Source organism: Lissotriton vulgaris, chromosome 2_1, assembly GCF_964263255.1.
Source record: "Lissotriton vulgaris chromosome 2_1, aLisVul1.2, whole genome shotgun sequence".
NCBI classification, from domain to species: Eukaryota; Metazoa; Chordata; class Amphibia; order Caudata; family Salamandridae; genus Lissotriton; species Lissotriton vulgaris.
In genome coordinates, this window is record NC_141687.1 from 461,443,523 (window position 1) to 461,466,552 (window position 23,030).

Genomic DNA, 23,030 nt, shown 5'->3' on the forward strand with positions numbered 1-23,030 from the left:
TGTCAGTCCTATAGCGTTGATCATGTTGGAGAGGGTGGTCGGGTCTGGTCTCCGACCCTGTCTCCTGTTCTATCAAGGGTCAGGATCATTACGTCATTGAAATCCCCCCCCAATACCTCTATAGTATCAGATGTATGAAGTAGAACCTCTGTGATTCCTTTCAGTGTGGCTGCCTGTAATTTAGGTGGTGCATAGGCCAGCACTATCGTGTATTCTTTCCTCTTCCAGGTGCCCCTTACCCCAACATATGTCCCCTATGGGTCTGCCCAGGTCCATATTACCCGGAACGGTTGGTTCTTCCTTATCAGTATTGCCACTCCTCTCAAGCCTTTGGTGAATCCCGCATGTGCTAGGACTCTGTATTGCCCTCTCGCTAAGAAACCGCAATTGCTACCCATAAGTTGTGTCTCTTGTAGCAACACTATATCCGGGCCTACCCTTTTGATGTACGCGTTCACCAGGCCTCGTTGATCCTACTGCCTAGCCCATTCACATTCCATGTTAGTATCGTGAGCCCCTCCAGGTCTTGTCTCTGCTCTATGTGTCTACCGGGCATCCTGCCACGACCCGCTGTGAGTGGTGGTCTGGCTGCTTGCTAGTGGAGTGTCCTGTTTTCCGGCATTTGTGACCTTTCTGACATGTCCCGTTCCCTCCCCCTCCCTGCCCTCCCCCACCTCCCGCCCTCCTCCGCATTCAGTCCCTTAACTCCCTAAAACTGGAAACACACAGAACTCCTCCCTCGCCCCCCCCCTTCAGTCCCAACTTCCACAGAAACAGGACTGTCGGCGGAGAGGGTGTGTCGCCCTCCCGTGGAACCCCCTCCTTTAACCTACAATTGCTATCTGTGTATCAGGTATGTAACACATTCCCGCCTGATCAACCTGGAAAGTCAAGAGAACAGTGCATAAAAGTAAAAAGCAAAACAATAAGTAAAGGGGTCTATCAACTTGCGTGCCCCCTTAGCGATGAGCTGCAATCTCTACTGCCTGGTCTGCCACCGTTCAGGAATGTGAATCTTGGGTATCAGTTCTCGGGTCTTCTGTCAGTCCAGACACGTCTTGTTCAATTTCTCGGATTGCCGCAACTGAAGGATGCATGGAGCGCATCTCCTCCTCTTCCCCTCCGGAGGAGCGACCCCCAATGTCATCTTCTCCTTCAGAGCGGGCATTCCTCTCTAGGCAGCTGAATCTAGATCCCGTCACATCTCCCTCTCCGGGTGAAGCCGAGTTCCTTCTCCGTCGTCCAGACGAGTTGCGTCCTGGATATGGCGTTGTCTGTATCTGTCTCCTTCTCCTCGGTTTCTTCGGTCTCTGGGTCTTTGGCAATCCCTGTTGGAGTCCACTGTCTGCCATCCCGTCCACCACCCTATTCCTTCGGCCTCCGTTCTACTGAATGTAGGACGTTCCTCCAGCCATTGCCACGCATCTTCCGGATGGTTGAAGAAGTGCGTTCTGTCTTCGTATATCACCTTCAATTTCGCCGGAAAGAGCAACATATATGTGATGTGCAAGTCCCTCAGCTTTGCTTTTACCGCATAAAAGGAGCGCCGTTGTTTTTGTACCTCCTGGCTATAGTCTGGGAATATCATAATGTTCATATTCTCTAGTCGGATCTCCCCCAGATTTCTGGCCTCTCGCAGTATCGGGTCTTGGTCCGCAAAATTGAGGAAGCGTGCAATGACCGGTCTCGGCCTCGCACCCTCCGGTGGCTTTACCAACAGTGCCTTGTGTGCCCGTTCAATAACAAAGCAATTTGAGAACTGTGCCTTCGGGAAGGTTTTCCTCAACCAGGTATGCAGGTAGGTCGCCATGCCCGTCCCTTCGATGCCTTCTCTGAAGCCCACAAAGCGTAGGTTGTTGCATCTTGCCCTATTTTCTGCATCGTCCACCTTCCATAGTAGTTGGTGATGTGAGGCCTGGAGTTCCGCCATGTCTTTCCGAAGGGTAGTGAGTGAGTCCTCCGTCTCGCTTATCCGCGTCTCCGCTGTCGTCACCCTCTCTGTTAGATTTCGGAAGTCCTGTCTCAGTAGTGTCACTTCCAAACCCACCTCACCGATCTTGACCTCCAGGGCTTCCCGGGACTCTTGAATGTCTGTCCTGGACGCTTGAATCGCCCCCATCAGTAACTCGGTGTCCGAGCGCGAGCAGGAGGCGGAAGGTGTAGCCTCTGCCGGTGGCCGGGTCGCGGCGTAGTTGTCCATGGTCCCCTGCGTGGAGGTTTTAGCGGCCAAGTCCTTTTTCCCCATCTGGGACACCCCCGTGGGCTCACACGCTCCGATGGCTCCCTCACGTACCCTTCGCCGCCTCCACTTCAGGTGGTGGGGAAGGTTCCTCTTCCTTCTACCCCTGTCGTAGAGGCGCCACTCGGCCACTTCCTTTCTCTGTTCCCGGAGTCTCTTCTTTCCCACAGGCCTCTTCCACCGTCCGCACCTCGTCCGATGGCATCAACGGGTCTTCCCTAGCTCTTCCCGGTCTTCCCAGGAGCTAGTGGCATGCAGGGCCTAATCCGTGGGCAGCAGGTTTTACGTAACTATTTCTACTCTTCAGCGTGCAGGTTCCCCGTCTTCAGTGCTGGGGCCTCCCCTGGATCCGGGCAATGTTGGTCAATCAATCTCCCCAAGGCCCCGGGCGTCCCTCGCTCCGTCCCAGGGCTGGGCTCCGGCCCGTACTGCAGGCCTCACCATTGTCTTGGCCTCTTAGTGGCGACAGGTTTACATGGACCGTCTCCAGGGCCCTGTTCTGGTTGGTTCTCTGCCCTGGGTCGGTTAGTGCTGGGGGGCAGGCCCCGATCGGCGCCTGCGACTCCAGCCTGATCTTTCAGTGCGGCAGCCCCCTCTGTTCTGGGACCTACTTCCGTCGCCGGGAGCCACGCTGTCTTCCTGGGTCCAGCATCTTGGCTCCCGTGCGTCTGACACCGATGTTGGGGTCCCCCCCCCCCCCTGGCCCCCAGGTATACGGGTCTGTGTGGCTGCGTTCGGGAGGGTTGCGGAGCCCTCCGATGGCCGTCACCTTATCAGCTTTCTTCTGAGGGCCCTGGTTCCGGGGCTCCCGGCCTCTGGCCTTACGTCTCTGCGGCCCCGTGAGTGACTCCCGTTGTCGGCCTCAGTCTCGTGCCGGGCGCTGCCGGGCGCCACGAGCCCCCGTCTGCGCTAGTGGGCTCCGCTGTAGTGCGTCTTCCCCCCGCTGCCCCCAAGACCCGGGGTGTTCTGTGCTCCTTCTCGGGCCGGGTCTCAGATCGCACCACTTGTCTCTGGGCCTCGGATTCACCCTGCTGATGTGGGAGCGGTTTTACCGGTTCCGATGCCTTTCCCGTCTGTTCTTCTGCCTCTCGCTTCGTTCCGCTGTGGTCAGGCTGCCTCCTAGGACTCTCGCATGGGGCTCGTCTTGTTACTCGGCCTACCTCCGGCTCTCAGGGTCCGGCCGCCATCTTGGGACTCGCAGCCTGGCTCGCGGCAACTCCGTCGCCAGATTACTCCATTTTCGGTGGCGTTGGCTTCGGATTCCTGCCCCCAGGGCGCGTCGGGTCTTCTACGGTCCCTTCTTCGTCGACACGGGGCTTCAGGACAGGTTTTGGTAGTGGGATTCGGAGCAGCTCATCAGGAGCTACTGCGGAGCACGTCTTAACTGGCCATGCTGTTGGCCACACACCCCCATATGCAAATCAGTCTTGACCCTGTGCCCAATGGGAACAGTCCAGACCGAACTGCCAGGCAAGGTCCTCCCTGGTTTAGAAACAAGCATCCTAGGGCCGGTTTCTGGGTAACACCCTTCCTCAGCCAGGCTAGTTTGGATTCAGTGGCAAAGTGAGCAAGGGACCCACGTCTGGGCATACCCTGCCAACTTAAGGTGAACAAAGCAAACAATGGATTTAGGCCCAGATCTCTGTACTGGGGTAGCGGGGTCTGAACTGAGGTGGTGAAGTGAGCAAAAGAATGATGATGGATTCAACCCAGATCTGTGACTGGGGGTGAGTGTCTGAAAAGTTTCAGCGCTCTGTCCATCATCTCCTTGTGTTTGATTTGTTCGTCCTAAGTTGGCAGGCTATGCCCAGATGTGGGTCCCTTGCTCACGTTACCCCTGGATTCAAGCTAGCCTGGCTGATGAAGTATGTTACCCAGAAACCGGTCCCAGGATGCTTGTTTGCGGTTCAGGGAAGACCTAGCTTGGCAGTTCGGGCTGGACAGTTCCCATGAAGCACAGGGTCAAGACTGATTTGCATATAGCTGGGTCTGAATGATGATGGATACAACCCAGATCTGTGACTAGGGGTGAGTATCTGAAAAGTCTCCTTTTGTTTGCTTTTCTCTCACTTTTGATAGCACATAGGTGTTCCGGTGTCTGCGCGTATCAGGGGAAAGGTGACAGACAGTCATCTAGTTAGGATGTTTTGACCCCCCTCTTTTATTTCTATAACACATTTACACAAGGAAGGAACAATCCTTCCCAACCTTCAATTCCAAAAATCTTAGACAGCACCAAGAATGATTTGCACATGGCTGGAGTCTTTCCAGAATTTCATAGTGGGCAAACAATGGTCACCATTGGCTGAGATTAATTCAAACAAGACTTTTTTCACTTTGTTGTTTGTTGCTGATATCATTGGGTTTACCCAGAGACACTGATGTTTCTTACCATTGGGGGACCCCTTAATCTTGTTGTGTGCCTGTTGCTTGTAGTAGCAAGAATGCGTGACCGTTGCAGTCTGTACAGTGTTAACCAGAGTAATTGTTGTTTATATTCCCATAGGCCCGTCAACATCCAAAGAAAAACAAATTCTCTTAACACTCAACACGTTATAAAGGGATTTCACTTGAGAGGTGTTGGTAGGGGTCTAAATGTGGTCTATCAATGACATGACGTGAACAACAAATTAATAAAATAAAAATATGAAAACTGAACAGGCGCACAGCAGAAATGTGTGGTCTTTCATATATCTTTGCGCTTATTGCGTGTCTGGATGTTACCAAAGACAATACTGGCGCTCTAAGGTGTGCTTTATAGGAACACAATCAAATAAATAAGGCTGGGATACAATGAAGCCCAGTTATGATACACTCCCTAAATAACCTAGGGTGACTAGAAACTCAAATTTGCTGTTAGGTTTTTAAAATGTGATTGCATGGAATAAAAATTATCATATTTACCCAATCCTGGTAGCCATGCCAGTTTTACAATTGCCTTTTCTGTGGTCCCTGTGACAACATGTCTAGAGAAGTTACTGGTCTGAGGTATTAAAATGAATAATTGTTTGTGTCTTCATTCTTTCTGTACTCAGGGATGATCCCTCGGCTAGTGGAAATGCTCCGAAGTAAGCAAGTGACGCTGGAGTCAGTGGCCTTAGGACTGCTAAGTAACATCTCCAAACAAGCGCCTGTTGCAAGAGCTCTGGTGAATGCAGGTGGCATCCCACTGCTGATTCACCTGCTGAACTCCCCTGAGCCAGAGCAGCAGTCTCGTAGTGCTGTTATTCTTGCTGATGCTGCACAGGTGGACAATAACCAGAATACTATTAGAGAAATGGTAAGCTCAATTTACATTACCTTCTAAAATTTCAGCTTTAGTATTCAGCTACCATTGCAATCACGGGCATTGCTTCAGGGGGTGTTTGAAGCGTGACCTACATCCCCCCCCCAAAAAAAATACAGGACTGTACTGCCCTACAGGGCAACCAGACACTGCTGGTCTGACAGGTCTGCGTTTGGGCACTTTTTAGTTCCAGCCTGGGCAGGGCACGTGCTACTTTGCGAGGCATGCTGTATTCAGGTACAGACTTGAAGCCCCGCCCACTCTACACCCATATTTTTCTTGGCTTATGTCCTTGTCCTTTGTAAACTGTTGCTTTTCATTGGTTAATAGGCTTAGTAGTCCCTACTTAGTACTGCCTTGTCTCATTTTGTAACCTCCCATTAGGACAACCAGTTACATGTGTCGTTACTCAGTAGACTTTAATTACAACCTCCAAGCCCTATTTGGTTAAATGGTTTCCTCTTGTGACACGCTTTTCCCAAATGCTTTCTTTTTTTTCTAGCACGAAACGCCACGCTGATTCTGTGGTGGGCGTGCCTTTAGTTTGTTGTTTGCAGCCCGAACGCGGCCGCATGTTTCTCTTTTCTTACTATTTGTTCAGTTTTTGGTTTACAAGCTCCCCCTATGGCACTTTCACTTTAATGGCGACAACACAACACCCTTTTCTTTAGACACAGATTGTCTAAAGAAAGGTGCGCAGCTGCTATTAAAGTGAAACTGCGGCATAGGTCACGTTTACGAAAAAACATTTGTTTGTCAATTGACAAACAGATGCTTTTTTTTTGTAGAAGCGCCCCATACCACGCTTTTACTTTAATGGCAGCTGCGCACCCTTTCTTTAGATGAGCTGGACTTAAAGAAAGGGGTGTGGCCACCATTAACATGAAAGCACAGCATGGGGTGCTTTTCCAAAAATAGCATTTGCAATGCAATAGGTTTCGCATTTGCGAGAGTTTAGGCTATTGGCAAGGCCATTTACTTTTTATTTTATTTTATTTATTTAAAAGGTTTTATATAGCGCTGGCTAGACCCAGAGGTATCAGAGCGCTTTACATGGGTATCAGATAATAAATTGCAGGTTACAGCTTTACAAAGGTTACACAGTTATTAGAGCATGGCAGTTGTAGTTACAGGTAAGGTTGAGACAAACAAAAACGAACATATAGGTAGGGGAAAAAGCTGGCAAGGGGAGAAATTCCAAGGAGTGGGAGGGGGGTAAGAGCAGAGGAAGTAGACAGAGTGGAGGAGAGAAAGAGGAGGGGAGGGTTAGAGACACGGCATGGCAAGAGGAGGGGGAGGGTGACAGGGACACAAATCGGTGGACGAGTCAGAGCTGCGCCCAAAGTCCAGAAGCTGTGATCCCTGGGGGAGTGGTATTATTTCCCCATCTCTGTTGCGAGAGGCTCCCTAAGCGCAGTGGACTCTCTCAGAGGGGTCTCTGAGACTCCAAGGCCTATTTACTGGATCCTCCCACAAAAAGGGGAGGGAGTGCTTTGGCAATGGGTGCCATACCATACCTCAATTTTGAGTGGCTTCCTTGGCGCTGTGGACTCTCTCAGCGGGTATGCTGAGACTCCAGCGTATGTAACTTGGATCTTTCCCAAAAAAGGGGAGAAGGAGTGCTTAGTCAAAGGGTACAAAAGGACAGGGGGCTAGGTGGTGAAAGCAGGCAAGGGGAGATATTCCGGGGAGTGCAGGGGTAGGAGCAGGGGAAGTAGACAGAGAGTGGCAGAGGATTAGAGACACAGCAAGGCAGGAGGAGGGGGAGGGCGATGGGGCCATAAACCGGTAGGCGAGTCAAAGCTGCGCCCAAAGTCCAGTAAGCTGTGAGCCCAGATTGGTAGGAGACAAGGAAAAAGCAGAGTCACAGAAATACGATGGAGGGGGTGGGAAGGACAGGGAGATAGGGAGAAAAACTGTGCCCAAAGTCCGGCTGGGTAGGTGACGGTCAGGGGATGAGCCACGGCCGATCTCCTCATTAGTTGAACAGAGCAGCTCCACCAGGCGGCAGACATAGTGCTCGGACTCCGCTGTCAGGATGGGAATCAGGAGTATGCTCAGAGATTGTCATTGTGTGTTGATTAGGTAGTGGGCAATACCACCCCTTGTTAACCTTAGCTCCATTGCTGCCTCTTTGGTCATTTCACTCTGCCCAGGGTCCCAACAGGTGCTCTGGTCCCAGGCACGTTCTCTACCTAGAGACAGTAGCAGCGAAGAATTGTAAGACCACTGTTTCCCCATTTTGGTATTTGCGAGGGCGTACTGTGTATTGGGCCTGGGCGTGGATCAGGCGTGACAACTACCTCAATTTCTGGGGAGCACCCCCACGATCCGGGCAACCCCCAGTGGATGGTCCCTGTCTGTAGAACTTCACTGGAGGGTCCCGAGTTGCATCATGACACTCTGGGGTCTGCTCCGGTGATTCCTCCAGTGAAGCGTTGTTCCCTTTATGGGTTACTTAGCGGCTTCATAAGAGGAAGCATTCCCCACCAGCCAGGGTCGATGATATGCAGCGTCGGTTCGGAGTATTTTACTGACCAATTATGAAACTCCATAATTCGCCGACTGATGGTAGAGTAGTAGAGTCCCTTTCCTCAGTGGCAGCAGCGGTCACTTTATTTCGCTGACAGCGCAAGCTTCCGATCGTCCAGCAAGTCCGTGGTTGCAGTATTTTACTGGCAACGCCGTTGCCCCGCGCTCACAGCCACCATGTTAGGAGCTCCGTTCAGCCTCCTCATCACCGCTCCACACAATCTGCATACTCTCCTCCAAGCGCTCAGTTTTGAATAGGACAGTGCCCTAGCTACAGCACCAACATTCAGAAGTGAAGAGCTATTCGTGGTGTAGCGGTCAAACTCACAGTTTAACCCGCTTCATTCTTTCCAGGTTCCGCCGCTGCTGATTACTAGCTGTCGCCATCTTGGTAGCACCATTCAGCCTCCACGTCTCCGCTCCACGCAGTTCGTTTTCTCTCCGACTAGCGCTTAATTGTCCATATGAAAGCGCCCCAGCTACAGCGTCGGAATACCGATTTAAGGGCAATGCGTGGTGGAACAGACAAACTCACAGTATATCCTATGTTGTGCTGTGTAGGTTCCGCCTCTACTGACACAGGGCACTACTCCGGAATTTGCACGTACTTGCCTGCTTGAAGGATAATCCCTATTGCAGCTTAGTTAAATCGCCCACACAGCTTACTTTCGCGGAACACCGTTGGACCATTCACCGCCCATGTCCGCCATTTTATGACCTTTGCGGCTATTACTGTTCTCATACAGATGGGGCACTTCTTCAGGGTAGAAGTGTCCCAGTCCTCGATAGCAGCAGATGACACTATCTTGATTACAGCTCAATATTTTGACCAGCCAGCCAGTTCGCAGTGTGCAATAGTTTACTTATTCCGCCACTGTACAGGTCTCACAGTCGCCCTCTTAGGCGCCCCGATCAGACTCAATGCTGTTGTTTCACACAATCAGTTTTCAGGCTGCCAAGCGCTCAGTTGGTAAATTGTCCCCCAGCTACAGCGCAGGCCTTCCGATGAAAGGGGCTGTGCCTGTTTAAAAGATTAATCCCTCAGTTGATAGCGTGCCATACTGTATAGAATTCCGCCGCTACTGAGCTCTCCCAGTCACCATCTTGGGAGCGCCGATCCGGCTCCCCGCCGCCGCTCCTCTCAAGCAGTTTACTCGCCGCCAAGCACTGATGTATGTAATTAAAAGTTCCCCAGAATCCGCACAGACATTCTGATGCAAGGAGTCACGTCTTTTAAGCAGATTGATCCCCCATACGAGTGGTTGTTGGCAGATTTACTCCCGACCGGCGGAGCAGCTTCGAGGAGCAGCCATCACCGAGCTGCACAATAGCTCAAACTCTCGTAAATACAAGACCTATTGCATTGCAAATGCTTGTTTTGGGTTGTTAAGGGGCCTGTCTTATGGTCTTCTGGGCCTGTTTTTCTGTTGATTTCCCTGATATTAAAATAAACATTGCCAACAGCAAGCTCAAATCCTTTGAGTTAAAACTGTAGAGAGAGAGATAAATCTGGTAGCTGAGTGCCAAAATGTGAAACCAGATAATCTGGTCTCAAAACCGGCTTCCCTGCTTGTCTAAATTGTGTGATCCTAAGCAAACATTTTATGTCACAGAGCCTCTATTTTCTTTATTATCACATGTAAGAGCACTTTTAAAGACGATTTCAGGATGTACGCTGAACAAGAACCTCCTACGTGTGATTTAATAGACTATAATGTTGTTCCCTCTATAATCGGCTCTGACTCAGCTCACCCTATTTATTTGCTGTGTACCCAACTCGTTTTGCAACTCGGGCTTAGTACATGGGGCAGTCAGTCATTTGGTAGAATGTTTAGTAAAAGATGTGGACATTTGAGATCTCATCAGTGATGTCGCTGACCAGGTTATGAGTGATGTAATATGTGAGATCATAAGCAGTGCATAGTAGGGACATAAATTATAGTTAGCTTTGCTAACTAGAACTGCTGAATTTCACTGGTTTTGTACGAATAAAATTTGAGCCTAACTATTACGTCCCTGTAATGATTGTTTTTTTCAGTGAATGTCTAAGCTTTTTTAATGTTGTTTCCTAACTACTACATCCCTGTAACCTTTGTGTTTTTTAAATGAACATCTAGGGTTTTTATCATTTTATTTCTGAACTATAACCTTTGAGAGTGAGTGTGTGAGTGAATGCATGAGTGTCTCAATAAGTGTATGGGTGAGTGTTTGAGTGTCTCAATGGGTGTTTGAGTGCCTGTGTGGGTATGGGTGAGGCTGCATAAGTGTCTCACTCTGTGTCTGTTTGGGTGTGTGAGTGTCTGAGTGAGTGTCTCAGTGAGTCAATGAGTAGTTGTGAGAGTGTCTCAGTGGGTTTGCATGTGCCTCCATGAGGGTGTGAGTGAATGCAAGGGTGTGTGAGTGGGAGTGTTATTCTCTGAGTGGGTCTGTGAGTGGGTGTGTAAGTCTCTGAGTGGATGTGTGAGGGGCTGTATGGATCTGTGTTTGGGTGCATGAGTGTCTGAGTGGGTCTGTGAGTGGGTGTACATGTCTGAATGAGTTCAATCTTTGCCATCGTCCAGAGCTTCCTCTCCCCTTGTGCTGCTCTACCAGCTCTCCCGGCGTCTGATCTTTGGTGTGAGGAACTGTCCTGTTTTTTTGACAATAAGATTGCCAAAATTCAGGAGGAGCTTCAAAACTCCTGCGGTCTCCTACAGCCCCTACTGGCCGCCACTGGTCCTGGGCCGACTCCACCTGCTATTCAATTCTCTAACTTTGAGCCAGCTCAGCAAGCGGATGTGTTGGCTGTCCTCGAAAATCTAAAGTCTGGATCTCCCACTGACCCGTGTCCTGCAAGGGTCTTAGGGGGAGTGGCGAGTCTAGTCTATCAGGAGGTTACCCAGATTGTGAATCTGTCTCTGGCCTCTGTCTCTGTGCCCCTTTGCTGGAAACAGGTGAAACTTCTCCCCCTGCTAAAGAAGCCTGGCTTGGATCCTCTGGCCACTTCCAGCTATCGTCCGATCTCGCTGCTCCCGGCCCTTGCGAAAGTATGCGAAAAGGTCGTATTCAGGCAACTGAACAACTTCATTGAATCCTCCCAGGAACTGCACCCGGCACAATCGGGGTTCAGGGCTGCCTTTAGCACCGAGACGGCACTGGTTGAGGTATCAGAGGCCATCAGGGAGTGTCTGGATGGGGGCGGCAGGGCGGTCCTGGTTCTGTTGGACCTCTCTGCCGCCTTCAATACGGTGCCCCATACTCAGCTGCTGTTGAGGCTGGCAAAGGTAAGCCTGTCAGGTGCGGTCCTTGCCTGGATCTCGTCGTTCTTGTCTGATCAGATGCAGCAGGTATGGATGCCAACACACGCCTCACTACCCAAGAAGCTCACCACTGGGGTGCTGCAGGGCTCTACATTGAGTCCTTTGCTGTTTAACGTTTATATGACCCCGTTAATCCATCTGGCTGAGCAGTGGGGAGCAAAAATAATGGCGTATGCTGACGACACGCAGCTGTTGTTCACCTGGCCAAAGGACTGTCTGGATGCCTTAGTGGTCCGTACTTGTCTGCCCCATGTCTTTCGCTGGCTTGCCTTAGCTCAGCTCAAATGTAACGAGGACAAATCTGAGATTTTATTTTACAGTAACTTCCTGGCCAATTTCAGAGATCTCATCTGGCCGACTGATCTTCCGTGTCCCAGTTCTTTCGGAGGCCCGGCAAAAAACCTGGGGGTATGGTTCGGACAGGACCTCAAGTTTGAAGTCCACCTAAAAAAACTTACAGGGACCTGTTTCGCCACCCTCAAGTCACTCAAGAGGTTCTTTCCGCTTCTCCCTAGGGAGGCGAAAAAGACTGTTCTGTGGGCCCTGATTTTGGCAAGGCTTGACTATGCCAATGCACTGTTTAGTGGTTTCCCCGCATACCTCATAAAACGGTTGCAGATTATTCAGAACGCGGCTGTGCGACTCCTGTTCCATCTCCCGAGAAGAACCAGTGTGCGTGCCCATCTCCGAGACCTTCATTGGCTCCCAGTGGCCCATCGCATTTCGTTCAAATCGCTGGTCCTGGCCTATCGCGCCTTGCACCAACTTGGTCCACAATATCTGCATAAAAGGTTCATTTTGTACACCCCTCGCCGCGCTCTCTGATCGGCTAATCTGCATTTGATGACAATGCCCAAAGTCAGATACGCAAGATTGGGCGGTCAATCCATTTCTGTTCAAACAGCTCGATCATGGAATTCTCTGCCGCTTTCTTTGAGAGCATCACCCACACTGGCGGAGTTCAAAAAAGGGTTAAAACCCACTTATTTAATCTCAGCATCTAATCTCCCCCCTTGACTGATGTCTCTGGTCAATCTCACTCACATATCGCGCCAGGATACTTTGCAGTAGCAGAGCGCGCTACAAAATATTTTATAACATAACATAACATGATTGTCTGAATGGGTCTGTGAGTGGGTGTATGGGTCTTTGACTGGGTACATGAATAAGTGCATCTGTGAGTGGGTGTTTGAATGTCTGAAAGGGTCTGTGAGTATGTGCATCAGTGCCTGACTGTGTGAGTGGGTGTTTAAGTATCTGTGTGGGCATGTCAGTAGCTATGTGAGTGGCTCAGCCACAAAGGAACTGCACCAGCCCTGTTATCCAACAGGAGTCCAACGTTTTGCACAAAATATCTACCCAGGTTGAACACTTTCTACTAGTAATTACTAAGTGCTACCTCCTTGGGTGAATGTCTAGTATGTATTCCGCAGAAGCAGTAGATCCCGGAGTGTTGTGCTGTGGACTGACGCGAGCGAGCGAGAGGACGTACTGGGAGGCTCTTGACCAGCTTCAATCACCTCGCTTCTCCCCCTCTGCAGCTAAGGTGAAGCGTCCTCTTGGCTGGTGCCTTCCCCCGTCCCCTGCTCTCCTGCTCTCCTGCTCCCCTGCTACCCGTGGAGCAGGACAGGGCAGGGCAGGGCAGGGAAGGGAAGGGAAGGGAAGAAAAGGAAGGGCATCGAGGTCCGTACAGCAGCGGCACCAGGTCTGAGCGGCACGGTTTGCAGCCACTCCAAACAAAAAGCATTTGGTGCCACGAATAAAATTCGAGAATGGCCCGGTTGCGGCAGGAGTCACAGTGAGTCACCCTGTAGAATTTTTGGCGACATTTTGACTGAGGGTGAGTGCTGTTACATACATATTGAGGCTTGGGATCTGCTGACTTTGTGTGCTCCCAATTCGAACGCCGAGAGAAAGGGCGGGCAGAAGGCAGAAGCGGACTATTCCTCCCACAGCACAGCCCTGCCCCAGGTCCCGGCCCCGGCCCCGCTTGGTTGTGGCCTCGTCTGCAGAGTAAAGTACAGCGCAGATCTGCCCACCGGAACACGGGATCACAAAGATCATAAAAGACTACAAAAGATCATAAAGAACTTTGAGGTGTGGAGCACTTGAAGGAGCATTGAAGGCGCAAGGCAGGCACAAGGCGGAGGAGGTGTGGTATTCCCCGCACATTGAGAACAGAGAGCAGAGAGCCGCTGTGAGCCGCGCAGGTGCTCGGTGCATGCGGGCTTCGGCAGCTGAGGTGGGCTGAGGTGAGGTGAGGTGAACTGAGGTGAGGTAAGCCACTCACCAGTCCACCCTTCTACCACCTTCCACCACCCGCCATCACGCTGCCGCCCAACCCCTCCCCGGCACTCATTCACTCACACTGCTACCCGTTTCCCACCCTCCAGTAGCCCAAAGGGAACACAGCAAATCTCCAAGCCTAACGCCCACTGGACAAACCCGCAGGTCGATCCGGAAGGGCAAGACCCGGCGTGAAGGGGAGTCGCCACACCGTCACCAAGCCGCCACCAAGCCGCTACCAAGTCGCCAAGCCCGTGGGGGTCGAGGGGTGCCACCAGTTAACAGGTGAGAAGCCCTGCCCTGGTCCCTGTTCTCTGGCTCTCTTCCTAAATCTCCGTGCACTTACCACTCCTGACAGGTTAGGAGGAGTGCAGCCCCCCCCCCCCTGTTAAACTGGCGATTAACACCTTGGGGGTCCATCATGGAAAACCCGAAGCAACTCAGAAGACTCCCACAGAGGAAGGGTACTACCCTCCGCTCCGCCTCCCCCGGAGGGGCCCAGCAGGAGTCGCCACCACCCAAAGACGAGATGTCAAACACAGGCGGCCTATCTTCGCAAGTGCAATCGCAACCTCGGATTAGCGAGTTTTTTATTAAAACCCCTGTCCAAAAGGGCTTCTCCTCTACCCAATCATCTCAGCAGGATACAGACTTAAAAGCTGACGCCCAGACTGATAACCACCGCTCCCCCGGACTTGCCTACGTTAAAAACTCAACCCCGGAGAAACCCTCTCTACCCTCACCCGAATCTTCCATCACACATGAGACACGCCATGAGTCATTTTACAAGTCACACCAGCTGCTCATCCTATCCCAGGAGGTTGCCGTCACGACTCATGACAGCTCTCTTCTCTCACTGAGCGCCTTCTCTGCAGCTTCAGGAAATCCATCCTTATCAGCCCTCAGCTCAGACTCCACAAACATCACGACTTTACACAACCAGACTAAGCTAGAAGTCCAAGCCCAAGTCCATGGCAGCGTTCTGTTTTCACCATCTGAATACACTGACAACTGTTCTATCGCAGACTTAACATCAAAGGCTCGATTACAACCCAGTCCAAGTGCATGCTCAGGGGCCCCTTCAACTAGCCGGAACGTCCTCCTACCTTCAAACAAGAGCCCAAAAAATGGAGGCCTCTCATTATCTCACAAACTATCCAACCGATTCCTGGCCTCCCTAGAAAGCCGAATTGAGGAATCACTCGCCCACTCACCAGGCTTAAGTCCTTCCTCAAACTTCTTCAGAAACCCTCCAGAGGACCAGGAATAATCCGTGTTCACTCTGTCGGACCCCATAAACTCTATTTCGGTCTCACTGACATCCCTACATGCCAAACAAGACGCAATTGTCAAGGCCACACTATGGCAGTCGCAGAAAATGGAGCTGCAGATCGATCTAATGCAAACTCTGGCATCAACACTGTCGGATCTGGGCTCCAGGATGTGCACCCTCGAAGGCCTGGCAGGGACAATGGGCAATCGGAATTCTTGTCCCTGTAGCCCAATAATAAACAAACTCTCGTCCCTCCTCGAAATCATGGGCGCAATCCTGAACAGCGTTGAGTGCCACAGCTGCAGACAAGGAACATCTCAGCCTATGCCCATACAAGAGTTTCAAATTCCATCTATCCTTGAAGACCCTTTACGCTCCGCCTCACTAGCCGGCCCATGCCCTGTGAGAAAAAAGACACCCCCTCGTGCCGACAAAGCTATTAAAAGTTCGGCCAGCCTTTCATTAGGGACCAGCCCCGGCCCGCTCCAAGCGGGCTTGGAACTCACCGAAACCACATCGACGCAAGTATCAACCATGCGATCCAATCGCTCCGACAGCACCCATACGGGCCTGACTCACAGCGTTTTTAAGCCTCAAACGAAAACCTCACTGTCTAGGCGGGAAAGGAAAAAACTTTAAAAAACAATCTAAAAAACAACGCTTATTGAAAAGAAGATCGGGGCTCGAAGGGTTAGTGGCACTAAGTCTACCACTTAATAAACCAAGGTGTCTCCCCTACTTCCCCATTTTCAACCCTCCTGTAAAACCAAAAATAAAAAACATCGAGAAAAGTAAGCCCCCCCCGCTGGCTCAATTGTCATCAGGGAACAGCCCGGGTCACCAACCCTGGGCAGTTCCGGGATCACAAGAGCCCCAGAAGCACCCACCTCAACCACAGTAAACGTATTACTGCCAAACAAATCTACAGGAATAAGTACCAAAGACCACAGTGCTGGGAATCAGAATAACCCTGTACAGATCACTGAAGCAATAACGGAAGACCGGAATAGTCCACCTCAACCCCAGGGAATGGCAGAAATCAAGAACACAGATCTTCACAGCCCAATAATTGGCACTGCCACAGACCGCAGTGCGCCCCATCAATTAGAAGACCTAACTAAAGCCTGTTGGGACTTCCATCCACAGCCGCAGAGCTACTCCTTGCGTCAAGTGCCACAAGTTTCGGGAATGACAAGTCAATTGGGGGGATCTATTTACCCACCTGAAGCACGCTTCCAACTCCTGATGGCGACAGCTCCTTTACCTGGAACAGCCAGGAGCCAGGATCACCAGAGCCCGGAAAAGAGAGCAGAACTTGTATTTTATCCACACTACGAGCATAAGGGCCCATATGATTCTCTTAACAGATGCAATCTCCTCTGTCTATTCAACTGCATTCCAGCACTGGCCGGGATCACCTCCTCAGACCTTACATCAGTCAAGTTCTCCAAAATACCAGGGAGAGGGGGCTCAGATGCCACCATTACAACGTGGTCCCAGGAATCCATTAGGAATGCAATTTTTAAGGAAGCCAACCAATTTGAAAACTGGGGCATTGAAATGTGGGTTCCCACCTAACAAAAATACCCCCACGTCCTTCGCCCACAGGCCCCTGCGAAACAGCTCACCAGCGTACAGAAGGGGTCCCGGGGCGCAACCCATGCCTGGCTTCCAGAAGCGTTGAAAGCTGACAATCTCCTAAACATTGCATGCTTTGAAAATCAACGTATGATAAGCTGCAAATTTAACTGCCCTGTCCCCCATGTCAACGACATGCGCTACGGAGACTTAGTCCCAGAGTCGTCAATTAACTTTGCCCAACAACAGCGATCCTCCAAACAAGAACACCAACTGGTCCGATTCCAAACTAACTATCACATCTTGGAACACGAGCGGGCTAAAGTCAACCCTTGCTTCAAAATCAGCCGTTGAATTCCTGAACAAAGCGACATAATTTGTTTTCAGGAGACCTGGTCTCTATCCCCATCGCCTTTGCTTGGTTATCATGAACTTTTTCAACCGGCCGCTAAGGTCAATTCTTACGGAAGACCCTCAGGGGGCCTCTCCATTTTCATCAGTCACAGGTGTAAGTTAACGGCTACCCCTGTCACTCGGAACCTGACGGCAGGGCAGACGGTTCTGATTACCGGTCTGTCTTTTTCAGGCAGGGCACGCTCTATCCTCCTAATTAACATTTATCATAATACTGCAAAAACCGCAAAATCAACTACAACGGATCTGATGATAAAACAACTGGAAGACCTTCTAGCAGAATTTGCATCCACGGAGGTACTACTACTCTGAGATTTCAACTTCAAAGACCTCGCATCCAACGGTCTCTTAGCAAGGAAAAATAAAGAGCAAGAAGCGATGATCACTTTTCTAACAACCCATAACTTCCGCTCGGCTCAGCAAATCTCGCTGGAACTGCACCTGAACGCCCATTTCTTGCCAACATTCAGGAGAATCTCAACCATTGACTACATCTTTCTTTCCCCGCTTCTGGGTAATCGTCTGGCCAGGATGGAAATTCCATATCGTTTGGAGAGTGACCATAACCCCATAGTGGCCACACTGGACCTGCAAGTGCAAGTCACCCTCGAAACGACAGATGTGGGGCATTCAACGCGAGCCGAATTGCACACTATGGTTAGAAGAATCAAATGGGACTCACGGGGATCTGCCAAGGTGGGAACCTGGCTCAAGGGCGAAACGCGTAACTTCAGACATAGTGCCCCGACAGAATCACACCACCGATGGGATAACTCCATTGCTAAGCTACAGGATCTCCTGGCCGGGCCCGTGGTCCATCATAGAACATTCGGGCCACATCCAAAGCAAACCCATGACCCATTGTTAGCCTCTCAAAGAAAGACCCTTAGGAAGGCCGTCCGCCAGCACAAACTGATTGGAACCGTGCACACCGCCAAAAAGGTGGCACTGCTGCGGACGACCTACAAGAAATCCCCATGGGAGACCAAGTGACTCAAAGAACAGTCAGAGTGGGTAAAAATTTTCGACCTTCTCAAGAGCAAAATTCAGTCCCAGTTTTGGGATTATATGAACAAACTCCGCTCCACCAACAAGACGAGAGGAAATGCAGTCTGTGAAGAAGCCTGGGCCCTGCATGTGTCTTTATCGCAGTGACCCTGGCGACCCCGCAGTGATAGAACTAAGAGATCGTGCCGCTTCCATTCAAACAGAAACTTTAGAACTGACCACTGCAGCTGAGGTCACCAAGCATCGTCACCAAGCATCTGCGAGCCTTGAAAAAAGACGGAGCTCCAGGGCCCATCGGTCTCCCAGCCGGGTTATTTAAATGCGCCCCGGAAGAGTGGGCGGACCTTCTGACTCCCCTATTTAACAACGCTTTTGCGACAGGCCAGCTTCCAGATTCTTGGTTAGGTTAGACTCTATGCCCCATATTCAAGAAAGGTCACCCTGCGTCACCGGCTAACTATCGCCTTATTGCCCTATTAGACCTGGAGGCAAAGGCATACGCTCGATGTCTTCTTCGGTTGCTTGAAAAATGGGTTGAAGAAAATAATATAATACCATACTACCAAACTGGGTTCCAGGCATCGGCCTCCACAACAGACAACATCATTACTCTAGCCGCTCTGAGTCAAAAAGCAGCACAAAAAAAACATCTTCCACTATATTGCTGCTTTATAGACTACAGCGCGGCTTTTGATAAAGTGTCTTGGAACATCTTGTGGAGGAAGCTGAACAAATGGGGGATTCCGCATGACCTACTAGGTGCACTAATTTCCCTGCACAAGAACATGTGGCTGCGAATTAAAACCAGCCCAAACACACTTTCTTCAAGAATTGCCGTCGAAGATGGGGTAAAGCAAGGCTGTGTTCTTGCCCCGCTACTGTTCAAACTCTACACAGCCGACCTCGGTACATTCTTGGAGAATAGTAACCTTCTCCCGCCAAAACTGGGACCCGCTAAAAAGCCTCTTCACATATTACAATATGCAGATGATATTGTAATAATGGACCAAGCAAAATCGGGTCTCCAACGGGCATTAAGTATGCTTCATACATATAACTCCGCCAATGCCCTGAAAATCAACCAGGCAAAGACGAAGGTAGTGGTATTTGGCAGATGTAAGAACAAGAAATGGCTGGCATGGAACATCGGGCCCGCCAGGATTAACACAACAGTAAAATATAATTACCTGGGAGTCTGGTTCAATGGGACGTCCAGGCCTACAGCTCACCTAGCTGCTTTGCAAAAGAGAGCAGGCGCAATTACATATTCCCTGACCCGGCTGAACCAAACTTTGAGCAGCCCCTCTGCAGAAGCCATCCTGAAGGTGGCTAAAGCTACTTTACTTCCTGCATTAACTTACGGACACCAGGCCTTTCCTTGAGCATGCTCCTCCAGTCTTGAGCTCGCCCAAATCTCCATCTACAAAAAACTTTTCCATCTGCCAAGTTTTATTCAGCGGGCAAGACTACGATTGGAGCTGGGCCTACAAAGACAATCTCTTCACTGCAAGGCCGATATCCTGAAATATTTTATTAGGACCCTAAAAGCAGGTGATAACACTCTTAAATTCCAGCTAAAAGGAATCCTGTCTAGCCCTGGCAATCCCTGGAATACCCAGATTATAAAGGCCATAAGAGTGTTAGAGAGTGACGAGTCAACACTCCCCTCAGTCACTATCCCATACTCGGCCTGGAAAAGCACCATCAATAAGCAAGTCAAACTTATTTCTCAGTCCATGGATCTGCAGACATCAACCATTCTGCTCCCCTTGAACTCTTCGTATCTTCTTGGGCCTCCACAAGCATACTGCCAGGAAAACTTAAGCAAAGTGGCTCGGAAGAACATAATGGTTATGCTACTTCTAGGCGTTCAACAAATGGGCCCCAACAAGCAAGGGGGGGGCTTGCAGGCTGTGTAAATACCACTCCGAATCATGGCTGCATCTCCTGTGCTGCTGCCTGGCACTAGCAGCCCCAGAAGGTCCCTTTTGAAACCCTTGTTCTTAAAATGGGGCGCCAGGACGTGCTGGGAGGCTTCGGCCTTGTGCTTTACATCTACTGACATTCAAGTGCTTGCTAGATTTGGAAAATGTGTGAGACTTTTAGACAATCTTCTATTACCTCCCCTGGTTGCCATGCTTCTCCCCCCTCCCCCTCCCCCTCAAAGACTCATTACAGACTTTTTTCGTCCTTTGGCCCAGTACTCTCTGTCTTAACTATTTTATCCGGCCAAGCATAGCAAAACGCTCACATAGGGAACTATAATGCTGCTCTTCAATAAGCATATTGGTCTCTAAGCCTTGAAAATTGTTCTTTAGCCTTGTTTCTACTTGATAAATGTGCTAAAAGCTAAATTTTATACTCGTGCTAAAGTAGATTTTGTATAGCAATGGTTTTAAGTAACTGTGCTAAATTAATAAAAAACTTGAAACTTGAAACTATTCCGCACTACAGCTGCATAATGGAGCATGCGGAAATGTCACCAGGGACCTTGTGTGTGTTTTGACAGTGTGATTATTCCTGGAGCGTCTTTATCCAGAAATATGTGATAACATGAATCCTCCTATAGAAAAGACAACAAGACTATAAAGAAGTAAATCTCCACCAAACAAGGTTCTTTCCTCTCAATTATATGTAGTAAGTGCTTCTTTATTTGGTGATGATTTCCTCATATTCCTCAGCCCCAAGAACTCCTCACTAAAACCAGTGAAAAACGCACTGATGGGGCCACTTGTTAAGCTATCTGTCATCTTGGCAAAAGACAAGTAGACCTTTGCATGCTACTAAGGTAGGTGGGGCCAAATGGACATAGCTTCCAAGTGCTTTGTTTAGCATCTTCATGTTGTTATAATGTTCTCTGTTATCTTGTTCCTAGATGCTCAGCCAGTGTGAGTGTTCTGTGTGGAATGTTGGTTCATAGGCCATGAGCGGAATGCTTGGGTGACTGGTGTGAGTGGTGACAGTTGGTGGATGGGCTGAGCAGCTAGCAGGCTGCTCCTGGTCTGGTTGCTTTACATAATTGAACTACCTGCTGTACTGGATCTACTCTACATTATGATCTACTTCAATAAACCTACTTAGCATCTTAACAGCATCAACTACGTTAAAACACGCCCATTTGTGTACTTGTAGTAATTTAAAGGGAGAAGCATGCAGTCTGCTCTCACCAAGAGAGGACAAGAAAAAAACCCTAGTCAGAGACACTACAGATTGCGCTTGAAATAGATCAACGAAGCAGTCACGTCACTCACAAAGCATTTCAGATCGTTTTTCAATATGGAAGTACTGAGAAAACACACTTGCTTTGTCTTCGCCAAGCCCAGGAGTTAGGATCAATTGTCCTTTCAATCAATCACGTAGTATTTGTAAAGGTCTGCTTAGCACCCTGAGGGATATCCAGGCACTGTGCTGTCAGGTCTCAGTTGAACAGCCAGGTCTCGAGTCCCTTCCTGAAGCAGATGACATCATTCATGAGTCATGAATGATGTCATATGTGACATCATCAGCAGTGCATTGCGGGCGCCAGAGTTATAGATAGTAGAACTAACTATAACAGAGGAATTTCAATGGCTTTGTACGAGTAAAATGTCCAGCTAACTACATCAGTCCTGAAACCTCTGGTTTTTTTCAGTGAATTTCTAAGGTTTTTTTAAATGCTAATTCCTAACATTAACGTGCCTGAAACCTATGTTTTTTTCAGTGAATTCAGCAAGACATGTGCAGAAAGAACCAACAGAGGCCTTTACTTTTTTTTAATTATAAGGGGAGGGAGGCTGCGTGTCCCCCCTCTCGGGCCACTTCTGGCCCGGGGACCCCATCCCTCGGGCTGGCCCTATCTGTTGGGGACCGTGGGGGGTCCTCAATTCCCCAACGGTCCCGCTGGCTCTCCGCGTCCTGCATAGATATATATATATATATATTATTTTTTTTCAGTTCCACAAAGTGCCCACAGGGCGTGGCGCACTCACTGGTTGGCATCTGTGATGACAGGGAAGAGCAAGTTATTTGGGTAGATGCACAGCGAGTTTGTAGGTGTTCTACGTTTTAATCAAAGTTTAGGTGCTACGCAAGTAACGTCTGGTGTCCCACGACGTCGAAATGTAACCAATTAAATGTGAGATCAGTGGGTCACTGATCCCATCCTTGGGTGCACACTATAATTCCTCTATGATTCACAGAGGTTCCACACTTAGTTCATTGTAAATTGTTCATGTTTATTTAAAGTAAAAACAGCAAATCCTCAATTGCCACACATTTTCAAGAACAAAATCACAACATTTCCCAATAAAAATTTATCATACTGTAAACCGTTGCCAAAATGGAAGGTAGAGATAACATCAAACACCTTCTTCAACGTGAAAATACCTGGATTCAAAGACTATCCACACAGAAGCCAATGGGCCTCAATGACAGAATTGAACTTTCTTGCTACCTATAAGTGTTGCTAATGGAGCCTTAATAGGCTTCCTGCCGTTTTAAATTACATGTACTGTAATTTGAATTTATTTTTTATATTTATGGTTTACAATAATGTTCACCCTCATTTCCCTGTTCAAATAACCTGTACGTGTTTATTGATACTTGCCCACAGGGCACTTTGATATTTATTTCCAATTTAAATCACACTGCAATATTAGCGTTTCACCTCACCCCTCCGGGCACTGCATAAACTCCCCAACACCTTGATTTCTAATCCACTTCAATTCCACACGTCCATCACAGCACTCGAACCCTGACCACAAACGCGAGTCTTTTTTCTTTATCCATCACCCACGTGATCGCAACATACGTAACTGATCAAACGCGGCAGCAGACGTCTCCGTCCTGACCGGCGTTACGAGCGGATTAACATTGAACTCCAAGCTCCTTTTTCACCAGGTTAGTGCACCGCATGAAAGATAACCTTATGATTGAGTTTAATCGCTTTAGACTCAGACTCACGATACGCACCTTTTACTTTCCAGCATACCGGCGCATTTTGACTACCTTGGGCACACGTAAGCTACATTGCCAGCATGATTATGTTTTCAACACGGGTCTTAACAAGCTTTTTAAGGTGACCTTTAAATTGACACATACCACCCCCCCCCTCACTTCCTCTAGTGCCTTTCCAAC

General features: G+C 49.5%; 1 protein-coding gene across 1 annotated transcript in view; it reads left to right on the plus strand.

The window, feature by feature from the left end:
• ANKAR (ankyrin and armadillo repeat containing) overlaps positions 1-23,030 on the plus strand; it is a 1,392,657-nt gene that overhangs the window by 869,469 nt on the left and 500,158 nt on the right. The window contains exon 16 of the mRNA XM_086955361.1: positions 5,275-5,519. Within this exon, the coding sequence (XP_086811487.1) occupies positions 5,275-5,519 (245 nt within the window). The remainder of the gene's footprint in view (positions 1-5,274; positions 5,520-23,030) is intronic.